We start from the raw sequence: 12,477 nt of genomic DNA, 5'->3' as shown, positions 1-12,477 counted from the left end.
TAATGTCACCACCTCGAGGAACTATGTTGAGCACAGTAATGTCGTGAGGATAATATCAGATATCCACAAGAATTTGAAATAAAATCAGCTGCAATATAACTTAAATGCGATGAAATGGATGTTGGTCTGGTGCTCAAATTTTATTCTGGGATGGGATACAGAGATACCATTTCTTCCTCTCCTTCTAGCGTCCCAGTAAATTCAACCAGACCAGCATGCACAGCTGCTAGCTCCTTTCTTAACCTGTGTTCCTACCCCATACACATAGTATGTGACTGAATTTCTTCAGATAGCATAGTTTTCTACTGAGTAAAATAAGAAAAGAGAAAACTACAAAAGTAGAGCTACACAGAACAACTGAGAAACAACACAAAGTCACAAGAACCAAACACCAAAAGCATGGCCCCATAAAAAGAAAGAACACAATCCCACAAGAGCTCCACGTTCTGAGCACACCACCACCATCAGTTCCCGGCCCCACAAGGCAGACTTGTCTGGTGACTAGGCATCCCCAGGGGCCCTGGGCTGGCAGTGATCATGGCTAAATTCAGAGAAGCTTCTTTAAACCATGGCAGTGATAATGACCCTGAGAACGTCTAGCACCTTCTTCAAAGCAAAGGGTTACTGAACATCAAAGTGCCTGTTGAGAACACACAGGAGGGCACAGAGCTTGCTGACTACACACCACATAGAATGTGTTGCTTTTGTATCATTACAGTGGACAACATTAACTACTGTAGATTAACAGTTGTAAGAAGGTAACTGTCAGCTCTCACGTTCTCTGCACTAAGCAGTTTGTAACTAGCAGAAAACCAATTGGCCAAAAAGACAATGGATTTGGGATGCAAGTAGTGCTCCTGATCAGCAAGCTAATGTGTGGCCTCCCTGGCTGGATCCGCTGATACCTAAATAGGGCTACAGGAAGTATGTTGGCATACTTTGGAACGGCCTTTTTGGAGGGGTTCTTTAAATCTCTTTATCCCTACTGCATCCCAGTTCCTTCCAATACCACAACACCAGGCAGGAGAGAAAGAAGGTTAGTAGGTTGAGGGGGGACATAGTTTTCCTTAGCTGCTTCCTGCTGTTCAGGGTCTCCAGGTTCCTTGGGGCAAGTCCAATCCTCATTTAGTACATCTCCAACTTCTTCTCATCCAACTGCATCAATAGCAACCAGGAGCAGCAGGGGAAAACACCAGTAGCCTTCTTCTTTCTTGGAGATCCCCCAGTCTCTCTTTGGGTCTGGCTTTTCCTGCCTCTGACAAAGACCACGACCCCACAAGCGGTAGTTCACAGATGACAAACATTATGTGCCCTTTCATGAGGCAACTACCAGCTGTGAACAAACTGGAACAACCCAAATATCCCACACCTGGGCTTAAAACAGAATCATGGCTACATATAAACCAAAACTTCTACAACAGAAGTGCCTCTTCTTGTGAGCACAAGGCAGTGAGACTACAGGCAAGGACGTTGGAGTTGGTCCATAACATGACACTGGGCCTCTAGCATAATATCCCAAGTTAAGCCTCACTGATTCCCTCTGGGAGAGCCAAACACTCACAGCACCCGGTACTGTCTCATGCTATCTGCACTCTCTTCAGCTCCCCGCCATGTGCAACCACACTACTCCCAGGGAAACTGGAACTATCTAGTCTTGAAATTGTCTTCCCTGTTTTCTCTACTTCTCTGACTTTCTATTTTATTGTTCTGTGCATTATCCTATCACCCAATGACCTCTCAAAACTCTAGCATCTTTAATGGTATAAGCTCTAATACCTTCTTCATTTTGAGAGCAAGAAAGAGAAAACATGTCACCTGTCAGTCTGGACTTATCATTCATTCTCTTCGTTGACCACTGGGCCAATACATTACAAGTAAATATCTGTTCCTTCTAGGCATTTCCAGAAGGCTTGCTGCTACCCCTGTTAGATAAAACCCTACATAGATGGATGTAGCATGGTGGCGGCCTACAGTTTTAACTCAAGTATTTCAAAACCTGATGACCCATATTCAGAAGTGGTTAGGGTTTCAGTATAAATCAAAGTCAAACAAGTATAAATTTGTTCATGTGTAAGATCTGTGTTTAAAATAAATGCATGAAAAGTATTACATGTAGGTGAAATATTCAATTCATACAGAATACTTACACAGCATGATTTCCTAATAAACTCTCAAATAGAATTTATGTAATTTTTATTCCATTTGGACTCACCAATGCAAAAGGGGGCTGTGGTAAAATAATGGACGTGCAGTAGATGCGTGCTCCTTTGCATTATTCTTCATATATATTCTTTCCATTAAAAAGTGAATCAAATCTTGTTACAGAGCTTTATGAAAAGGAAACTTCTAACCCAAGGACTGTATTTGTATGACACTTTAAGCAAAGTAGGTAGAAAGGCTGTGAAGTTTCCAGGATCCACGTGTTTATTAAGTCTTTGACACACAACAAAAACATTTTGATGTAAAAGTTTTGCAGGTAAGAAAGAGCATCAGCATCAGATCGAAGATGGCGGCCAGCAGAAAGTTGATGAAGGAGCCTTGAAGAGTTCCGCAAATGTGGAATGGGAAGCCTTCCGTAATATCCAGGCTGATGGAGCTAATTTATTGACTTGGCAAGGGCTTAGTGTTCCTGACAACCCTCCATTTGACAAGGGGGCCTTCAGAATTGAAATCAATTTTCCAGCAAAGGATCCACTCAAACCACCCAAGATCACATTTAAAACAAAGATCTACCACCCTAACATCGATGAGAAAGGGCAGGTCTTTCTGCCAGTCATTAGTGTTGAAAACTGGAAGCCAGCCACCAAGACTGACCAAGTGATCTAGTCCCTCATATGGCAAACAACCCCCAGCCCGAGCACCCACTCTGGGATGACCTAGCTGAAGAATGCTCTAAAGACCATTTTAAAAATTCTGTAAGAATGCTGAAGAGTTTACAAAGAAATATAGAGAAAGTGACCTGAGGACTAAAATCTGCCATAACTGAGTTTGGGCAAGTTTGGGCAGAGACCCCAAGCAGTGCATTCAGAAACCCGCAAAGCAGGACTCTATGGAAAATTGACATGTGCCACTACCACCTGGCATCTGCTTATGGCAGTTACTACCTCTCTACAGTTTTCTTAATCAAAAGTGGTCTAGGTAACCTGTAAAGAAAGACTAAAAAATTCAGATGTTCTTTTAGAAAGAGCTTTGCTGGTATACAGAAGAAAATCTTTCATAGGCAAAGGATGCATTCTTATAGTTCTGCCTGTATTAGGAGTGCTAGGCAGCTTATTAGCCATTTTGCACAAATACAAAAATAAATATGCTTTCTGAAGTATCTTAGTGGCACACTGCGATATTAAACACAAATCTTATGCTAAAATATAAAAAATAATACTTAGGGAACTGGAGGATGCCTCAAGACACACTTCACTCACCAGCATAACCATAAGGAAGTCACACATCCCTAATACTTCTGCCTCAGTTCAAACACCATGCCCTGACACCACCCTCTCTTCCTCTTCCACCTCTCCTTCTTCCTCCTCATCTTTTTTCTCCTCCCTCTCTTCGTCCTCATCTTTCTCTCCCTCCTCCCCTCCTCTTCTTCCCTTCCTAACCCTGATTCAGCTGGTGAACTCATATCTGCCAAACCATTAGTTTAACACGATCTCTAAAAAAAAAAAAAAAAAAAAAAAAAAAAAAAAAAACCTAGCAACTGTAGATCAAGATTGAATGTGCAAAATGGTGAGTGTAAGCCTAAGATTCAGCCATGTCTGGATGCAGAGATGGAGCCTTCCAAAGCCACTCTGCCCTTCGCCCTAACAGATCCACACTCAATGCAGGCATCTTTCTTCAGCCTTCAACTGAGGGACTCTTCCCTCAGTTCTGGGAAAGGAAACAATCATCTTATGTTGGACACAGATAATCAAACCAAAAGAAGTTTTGGTGCACGTTAGGGTCTCCCTTTCTCACATGTGTGCCTCTCTTCATTCCACTAGGTGAGAATAAGAAAGGATGCAATTTAATGGTCAATTGTTTTATGAAGACAAGAAAAACCAGATTTATCTGTGTACACATGTATGCCTTGTGCCTGTGGAAGCCAGAGAGGGTACTGGTGGAGTTACGGATGGTTGTGCGCTGTCAGATGGGTGCTGGGGATTGAACCTGGGCCTCTGGAAGAGCAGCCAATGATATTAATCATTGGGCCTTCTCTCCAGATTATAACTCCATTTTGGTTCATTTGAGGGTGGTTTTGTTTTTGGTTTTTTTTGTTGTTGTTTTTTGTTTTTTGTTGGTTTTTTTTTTTTTTGTCTTTCGCTCTTATTTTGTTAATCATTTATTTTTAGTAAGACAAGGTCTTGCTACATAGCTCAGGCTGGCCTCAGACCCACAATCTTCCTCCTCATTCTCCCAAGTGCTAGGATTACAGGCATGGGTCACCATGTCACCATGTTAGGGCTCTTCCTTAGAGCCAGTAACTTCTCTTTAGCCTCAAGACACTGAATTTCAAAGACCTTATTAACATTGTGAGACCCATGTCTGTCACAGCTGAGCAAAGCCAGGTCCTTTCTTCAGAAACACGTCATTATGACCAGGAGACACCAGCATACTCTGCATTTGTCTCCTTAGTAGCTTAATTACATAATAGACTCCATTGACTACTATGTGTGACAGATTCCTCGGCTGTGACATGCTACATGGGAACAAAGGTGGCAAAGTTGGCCTCAGGCAATATCTACCCTTCCTAGCAGCTGGGCATAAAGTGAATTTTAATAAAGCAGGAGAATTTGGTCATCGAATTTTAAATGTCCAAAGCGACATTACAGACATTCTTTCTATTAGTTTTGGATTAGCCAATTCCCATCTTCCTTAGCAAGAAGGTAAGCACACTCCTGTTTTTGACGATGAATTCAAGAGCCCAGTTTCTCCAAAATCAACTAGATGCAGCAGCAGCCTCCTGCTTAGTTTTGACCTAGCCAGCAGGGGTCAGGGTCAGAACAAAAACAACCCAAGGGAGGAGCTACAGAAAAACATTAGGCAGAACTGTAAAAATAGCAAACATCTTCTTGAAATTGTCAAGAACCATAGTTTAATAACACCTAAAAATCATTACCGTGAAAGAGGTCTACACACTGGCATGTCAGTACAAGATAGCAGGATGGAAAAAGCAAACTAAAGAATAAACAGGCTACAAAGATGAGACTTGATAGCCTATGACCATATATTGAGGGAGGAGGTCCCCCTCGGTCATAGACCTAGGGAGTGGAATAGGGTGAAAGCAGGCAGGAGGGAAGAATGGGAGGATACAAGTGATGGGATAACAATTGAGTTGTAATATTAATAAATTAATAAAAAATTTTTAAAAAAGAAAAAAACAAAGTAAATGAATGGCAACTCTGGACACAGAGAAGAAAGGTTATGGGACACATGAAGAAAGCTTTACTGTTATGAGCAGCAGCCTGTGCTTAGGTAGGATGACTGCAAGCCTGGCTTCCGTGTGGAGGTGGAGGGGGTAAAGCTACAGAGAGCCGGTAACTCACTTGTCACATCAGTCTTTATCCCTGCCAGCTTCAGCAGAGGCTCCACCTTCTCGTAATACACTTGGACAGATTCCTGTCTGTGACTCTGAGGGTTGAGGAGGATCTTGAGAGCCTTCGGCCTGCTTGTGAAACCTAACGTGAAAATGAGTAAGGTTAGGCTGTCCATCAGACTATCCAGCATATCTAAATGACATTCTTGCTTGGATGTGGCTTTATTTTTTTAACCATCTGCTGTTTTCCTAGAGGTGAAACATGATACTCACCCTCTTCAGATGAGTCCTGCATTATAAGAAGCATATTATTCAGAAAGAAGATTATAAATAATAGCAACTCATAAACATGGAAGCAGTGCTGATGCATGCTGATTGACTCACTGGTTAGATACTTCTTGGTGGAGAGAGGCTGTGGGCTCGGACAAACAGAAAGGTGTGTTTCTTCTCCTTAGATATATACATATACCTAATGACTTCAGGCCTACTAACATCTGACGTCCCACTTGACTCTAGAGACAGAATCCAAAAAGCGGGTTGGGTCACTGTTATAAGCCAGCACAGTGCATGCTGGTAGCTAAAAGATGGCTTTAGGTCAGAGTTCAAATCCCAGAAGTGGACAGGGGAGAAAGTGCTTTTCTCCTGGGGACTGGGAAAGAGTCCTTGTCTGAGGCAGTCTCTCTGGGCTGCCTTACATCTGGGACTGAGATTTGATACTGCAATTTTCTGGGCTTGCAAGATGCTTAGCACTGAGAACCCAGTTGGAGCAGGCGCACAGCAAGTTGTCTGTTGCTAGGAAGGGGCAGGAGCCACAAGAAAGCTGATGACCATTTCTTTTATGGCAAGCTGCTCTCAGAAGACAGTGTTTTAAGCTTAGAAAAGCAGTTAACATCCATTTTTAATAAAACGTCATTATAGATAAATGGAAGAAAATGTCCATTTATATCAAACTCTGTTTTATACCATTATATACTGAAGTATTTGGACATTCCCAAGAAACCTTCAGGGTTTCTGTTTTGATTAAAACAAAAAAACAAAAAACCCTCATCAGCCTCTTGATCACACAGGCTGAGAGACCGCCCCATGCCTCACTTTTTCCAGTTCTTAGGTGAGCACCTAGACTGTAAGTGCTAGCTTTAAAGACTTCTGCATCAACCCCCTTGGGGATAGGGAGGGCCCCAGCCCATGTGCCCTGGTGCTGCCTTGGTTTGCATAGCTCCAGCCTGGCAGCTCCTGGCAGCGTTTCACTGTTTCAAAGCTGCCCTGGCATCTCAAAGCTGTACACACTGCCCAGACCCCTAAAAATGGCCACCAGAGATTACAGATCCCATCCCAAGGCAGTTCCTCTCCTTCTTTTGCATTCAACACTCAGGAAGGACTTATGGAACCTTTGTTTTCAACCCTGGAAAGAAAGATCAAAGAAGAGGCAACTGGTAGTTTCGATGAGGAATCAGCAGTAAAGTCCAGACTCTCAGCATAGACATGAAACACAAGGCATGCATGAGGGTGGAAGTGTGTGTGGGAAGGGAGTACATGGGGGGGGAGTGCATGGGGGGGTGGGAGTGCATGGGGGTGGGAGTGCATGGGGGTGGGAGTGCATGGGGGGGTGGGAGTGCATGGGGGTGGGAGTGCATGGGGGGGGTGGGAGTGCATGGGGGTGGGAGTGCATAGGGAGAGGGAATACATGGGGGTGGGAATATTTGCATGAGGGTAGAAGCACAGGGGGTTGGTAGTGCATGGGGGGTTGATAGTGGATGGGGGGTGTTGGGAGTGCATGGGGAGGTGGGAGTGCGTGGGTATGGTAGCATATGAGGTGGGAGTATATGGGGTGGGAGTGGATGGGGATGGGGGTATTTAGGGTGGGAGTATATGAGGGAATGTATGGGGTAGTGATATTTCTTGAGGATCTGGAAAAGCCTTCTTGAAGAAAGCAGGACTTGAATGACTTGAACGGGGCTTTTCCCTCCCCACCTATCATGCCTTCCCCCCTTACTCTCTCATTAACAGTCATTAACAATCCACCATGGCTGCAGAGTCTAGGTGCTGCCAGTGTAAGTGGGCACACAGGGCTGTGCTCACACGGGATTTTCCTGGCCTGCTTCAGCTCCCTATGACACCAACTCAAGTCATGGCACTGCACTGGATGCCACAGCTGCTGCTCCCTGTGACACCTCAAGCCATGGCACTGCACTGGATGACACAGCTGCTGCTCCCTGTGACACCTCAAGTCATGGCATTGCACTGGATGACACAGCCGCTGCTCCCTGTGACAACTCAACACATGGGACTGCACTTGATGCCATAGCTGCTGTGAGGCCTTCTTCCTTCAGATGCTTTTCTGTTTCTGTTTCAAGCATACTTTAAAAAAAAAAAAATTCTACCATTTTTTTCAAGGCTGGCTCCAAACCCCGGCCCTCCAGGAGCCTTTCTTTGTGATCTCCCAGAATCCACCCGTTCACTGCTCTGCTCCCACTTCACACCCCGCTCTTCTGTTAACTTGTTCTTGTATCGTGTATACAAGAGCCTGGGATGGGCCATCTGGGGACTTCCACTAACCAATCTTGGTTCAATTATAAATGGGAGGCTTGACAGCAACACATCCCACTCTACTGGATTCTTTTAAATGGTCAACTTCACAGGTTACAGGGACACTAAGCAAAGGATAAAAAGGGAAAGTTTGTCTTAGATTAACAATTCACATATGGGGAATCCCAAAGTTAGAAAACAATATGATTTTCAGACATTATAAAAATCAATTCAAGCAAAAGTAATAGATGCCAGAGTCATCAGGTGACAATTAGAAAAGGCAATTTACATAACCCTAGATTCCGCCCCACACAGGACACTGAAACAACAGCAGCTGTGTGGTGTGAGACTGGGTCAGGTGAGAATACTCTTGTCTCAGAACCAGAAACAAAGCAGACAAACTTCTGGTTTGCTTTCACTAAACCAGGACAGAGCCAGGGTCTGGCTTTACACCTAAGTACCAACAGTCAAAAGGAATGTCCTGGCCCAAGCACTTCAAGAAGATCCTCTTTTCTTTTGTAAACAGACAGTCTCCATACAGGTGATGTTATAAAAACAAGCTTTAATTTCTCCTTTTTCCCATAATGCCAATTTCTTTATCAACACCTCCGTGGCCTGCTGTGAATCAGGCAGGATCAGGGGATCAGAGGCTCCATTTGGGAAGACCCTGTCCTTACCAAGGTGACATCCTGATTGCAGGACACAGAAACTGATAAAGGGATTCAGAGTAGGCCAAAATTGCAGCATAGAAGACAAAGAGGGTGAAAGAGACTCCCTGAAAGGGGCGCTCAGGTCCCCCAGAGCCTTACAGTTATTTCTAGAGACTGTTGTTGTTGTTGCTTAGAGATTTATGGTGAATTTTGAACAAAGCAGTAATAAAACCTCTGGTTTTAAAAAGGCTCACGCTGCCCTCTGTGTAGAAGGTGCTGTTTTTAGTAGTGCCATAGGAAGACAAAGCCTACACAGCTGGTTAACATTCCAAGTGGAAGACAATTGTTCTTGGGTCGGATTGTGTGTGATAGATATTAAAATTAGATTTTGTGTACATTTTTAATGTGAAACTGACCAGAAGTTCTGACATTTTAGATATGGCCCCTGGGGGCTGGGGGCAGTTTCCATAAGGAGTCAAAGATGGGTAAGTATGGGGTAAACAGCGAGATGCAATGTGCATAGAAACTAGTGGCACTGTGAGCATCCTCTCGGAAGGCTATGAACCTTAGGAGGAAAGCAATCAGGTGGGGAGCAGGCTGCAGCGAGGGCGCTTAAAAGTGAGAGTAGGGACTCTGTGGGTGGTGGGAATGGGGAGCCAAGCATGTAAACAAGCTCTGTGTGATGCTAATGGGCTCTGGACATACTATGAATATTTCCATGGTAAATTATGAATGTGAATACATACAAGGGATCGGTGCTCATATCTGTAATCCTAACACTCAAGAGGCAAGGGCATTTTGGGACTCTAGGTAAGAGAAGCATGGAAGAATGGGGAAATAGAAGGATCCAGAGGGTCCCAGAAACCTACAAGAAGAACATTATGATGGACAAATCTGGGCCCAGGGGTCCTGCTCAAACTATGGCACCAGCCAAGGACAATACGTGCAGTAAAATTTGAACCCCTACCCAGATCTAGCCGATGGACAGGACATTCTCCACAGCTGAGTGGAGAGTGGGATCTGACTTTCACATGAACTCTGGTGCCCCATTTTTGACCATGTCCCCTGGAGGGGGAGGCCTGGTGGCACTCAGAGGCAGGACAGCAGGCTACCAAGAAGAGACTTGATACCCTATGAGCATATACAGGGGGAGGAAGTCCCCTTCAGTCACAGTCATAGGGGAGGGGAGTAAGGGGAAATGGGAGGGAGGGAGGAATGGGAGGATACAAGGGATGGGATAACAATTGAGATGTAATATAAATAAATTAATAAAATATTAAATTTTTTTTAAAAAGAGGCAAGGGCAAGAGGATCACCTGGAGTTCGGGGCCCATTTGGAGTACATAAAGAGGTCAGGGTCATCTACGGCCCAAGGTGAGACCCTGTCAAAAATGATAGCAATAACAGAAAATTGATTATGGGAGAGGTGTGGATTAAATAAAAGACTCAAGAGCTTTGATGGATTGGACACAGAGACTGAGATAGTAAGTGTGAAAACATCAAACTGCCCCGGGTACAGAATAACTGTCAATAGGAGCTTTAGTTTTTAAAAGGGGGGGGGGGAAAGAATGGTCCAGATGCTTGTACGGGACCCTTGCAGCAAGTAGTGTGAACTGAAGGCTTGAAGGGTTGGTGTCAGATCAGGGTGGAAGGAGGAAGTGGAAGACCTTACCAGCACCTCACTGGATCAATGGTTCAGAGAGGTGGTCACCCCATTAGAGGACTGCAGGGGGAGCTGTAGGCCCTCAGGAGAGCTTGGTCACTCCTAAGGCAATGGATGAATAGAAAAATATTCTTGTGTGGGGTCTACAAATATTCCTGTGTGGGACGTGATAAGCAGGTGTGTTTGCTAATGGTGGAACATACGTCCCAGAAGGACAGAGTCAAAGAAAGCAAGGAACAGTGATGGGTTAAGCTTTACCGAGTATGAGAGGATGGGGTCAGTGATGAGGAGCCTTCTGTGGTGCTGGGGTAGAAGTTGCACTGCTTTAGTTCTGGCTGGAGAGGAGGGTGGGCCTGGAAGGTCTGGTGCTAAGCAGTAAGGCTCTAAGAACCTCTCTCTTCAGCCACTGCCAAAACTAGCAGAGGAGCAGCATGGTCTAAGGCTCGGATTCTCCATAGACTTTCCTGCTCAGCTAACTGCATTGTCCAAACCTGAAGCCAGATTCCTGTGAGGCCTTAGGGATATGCTTTTCTTTGCCCCAAAGGACCTCCGTGGAAAATGTGCATAGACAAGTGAAAACAAAAAAAGATGCAGTTCAAAATCTCCTTAACCTGCCTGTCCCAGGACACCTAGTTCGCCTCGTGGGAGGCAAACACTGATACGGTTCTAGGGTTCTAGGACTCCTTCTGGAAATGCACAGATATGCACAGGCAGTCTGCAAATATACCCTAAGTCTTTGTCTTTCGTTTGTTTGTTTGGGCTTTAGTGTTTGTCTTAAAGATGACTTCTGGGCTACTGAGATGGCTCATTGGTTAAAGAGCCTGCCTCCAAGTCTGATGAACTGGTTGGGATCGTCTTTCACAAAAGATATGTAACTAAGATGTCCTTTTCACTCTAATTTCAGTTTAGTGCTTTCATTTGAGAGAGGTTGAGAAAGTGCAAATACTGAAGCGACGCTTCCATTTTTCTATGAGCTGATATTTTGTGCCATTTTTTCCCCAAGATGTTCCATGTGTTTTCTTGGTTGTGTTGGTTATAACAGTGGTTTGACCTGTAGGGAAATTATTGTTGCTTGTTGTATGAGCGAGAAAGACATATTCCATGCTGTCCTTTGCCTTGGGCTTTTATTTAAGGATTTTTCTTCATGCTGAAATTTCTCAGTTTTATGTATTTACCACTGAGTTTCTCTAACATTTATTCTATGGTCTCTGCATCTTATGTCATATTTAAAAGTCCTTTGGGACTTTAAAATGTCTACCTTTTTAAATTTTCATATTTTAAAAAAATCCTATCTGAAATTAATTTTGGTAAAAGAAGTAAAATTGAAACTTTATTTTTGCTCCAGTTGGCAATCCACCTGATGCAACATCATTCATTAATTAATCAGGCTTTTCCCACAGATTCTGTTTGATTCTGTTCTTAATATCTCGGATGGTTCCTGTTCTGTGCTAGGGTTTAAACTTAGGACCTCATGTGCATGAAACACAAGTTTGCCCTGAGCTCAAGCCCAATCCCATCCACAGACCTCAGCGCCACGTTCTCAGCTCTCAGATGCTCAGATGCTCAGAATGTGCACATCCCAGTGATGCAGCCGGAGAGCTGTTCCTTTACTCGCATGGATCGCCTGGCTGCGGTTGTCCTTGTTTTTTGGGAATGTTAGGAATTGAACCCAAGGCCTTGCACATGCTAAGTAATCATACCTCGCACAAATATTAAAACTAATTTATCTGGCACCATAAATCCTTCTTGTGTCTTATAGGATTACATTAAAGTAAATTTACCTAAAAGAATGTTATGACATTCAATTTCTTTTATACAAAACACATACTTAGGCATAACTAATTCTGTATCTCTCAGTACCATGTTAACTATTTTCAGGTAAACACTGAACAGTTGTACTGTTTCATCTTTTCTGTTGTTCCTGCCAATATAGCTTCCCTCCCATTCATCCCCTTTATATTGGCTACTGAACTCAAAAGTACTGATTTCTGCACATAACCTATATTTAATTCTCCCACTTTTCATCATAGGTTTTCCCTGTAATCTCTTAGATTTTAGGTTAACAATTACTTTTATCAGCAATAATGATCACTTTACACCCTCTTTTATCCAACTGTTATAAAAAT

At 43.7% G+C, this 12,477-nt stretch overlaps 1 protein-coding gene and 1 pseudogene across 1 annotated transcript in view; one reads left to right on the top strand and one right to left on the bottom strand.

Moving 5' to 3' along the window:
* Cerkl (ceramide kinase like) overlaps nt 1-12,477 on the bottom strand; it is a 105,482-nt gene that overhangs the window by 32,454 nt on the left and 60,551 nt on the right. Inside the window, exon 3 of the mRNA XM_051167129.1 lies at nt 5,523-5,654. Within this exon, the coding sequence (XP_051023086.1) occupies nt 5,523-5,654 (132 nt within the window). The remainder of the gene's footprint in view (nt 1-5,522; nt 5,655-12,477) is intronic.
* On the top strand, nt 2,507-2,986 carry LOC127207207 (ubiquitin-conjugating enzyme E2 L3-like; annotated as a pseudogene).

This window comes from Acomys russatus, chromosome 24, assembly GCF_903995435.1.
Source record: "Acomys russatus chromosome 24, mAcoRus1.1, whole genome shotgun sequence".
Classification (NCBI taxonomy): Eukaryota; Metazoa; Chordata; class Mammalia; order Rodentia; family Muridae; genus Acomys; species Acomys russatus.
This window is presented reverse-complemented; position numbering and strand designations above follow the sequence as displayed.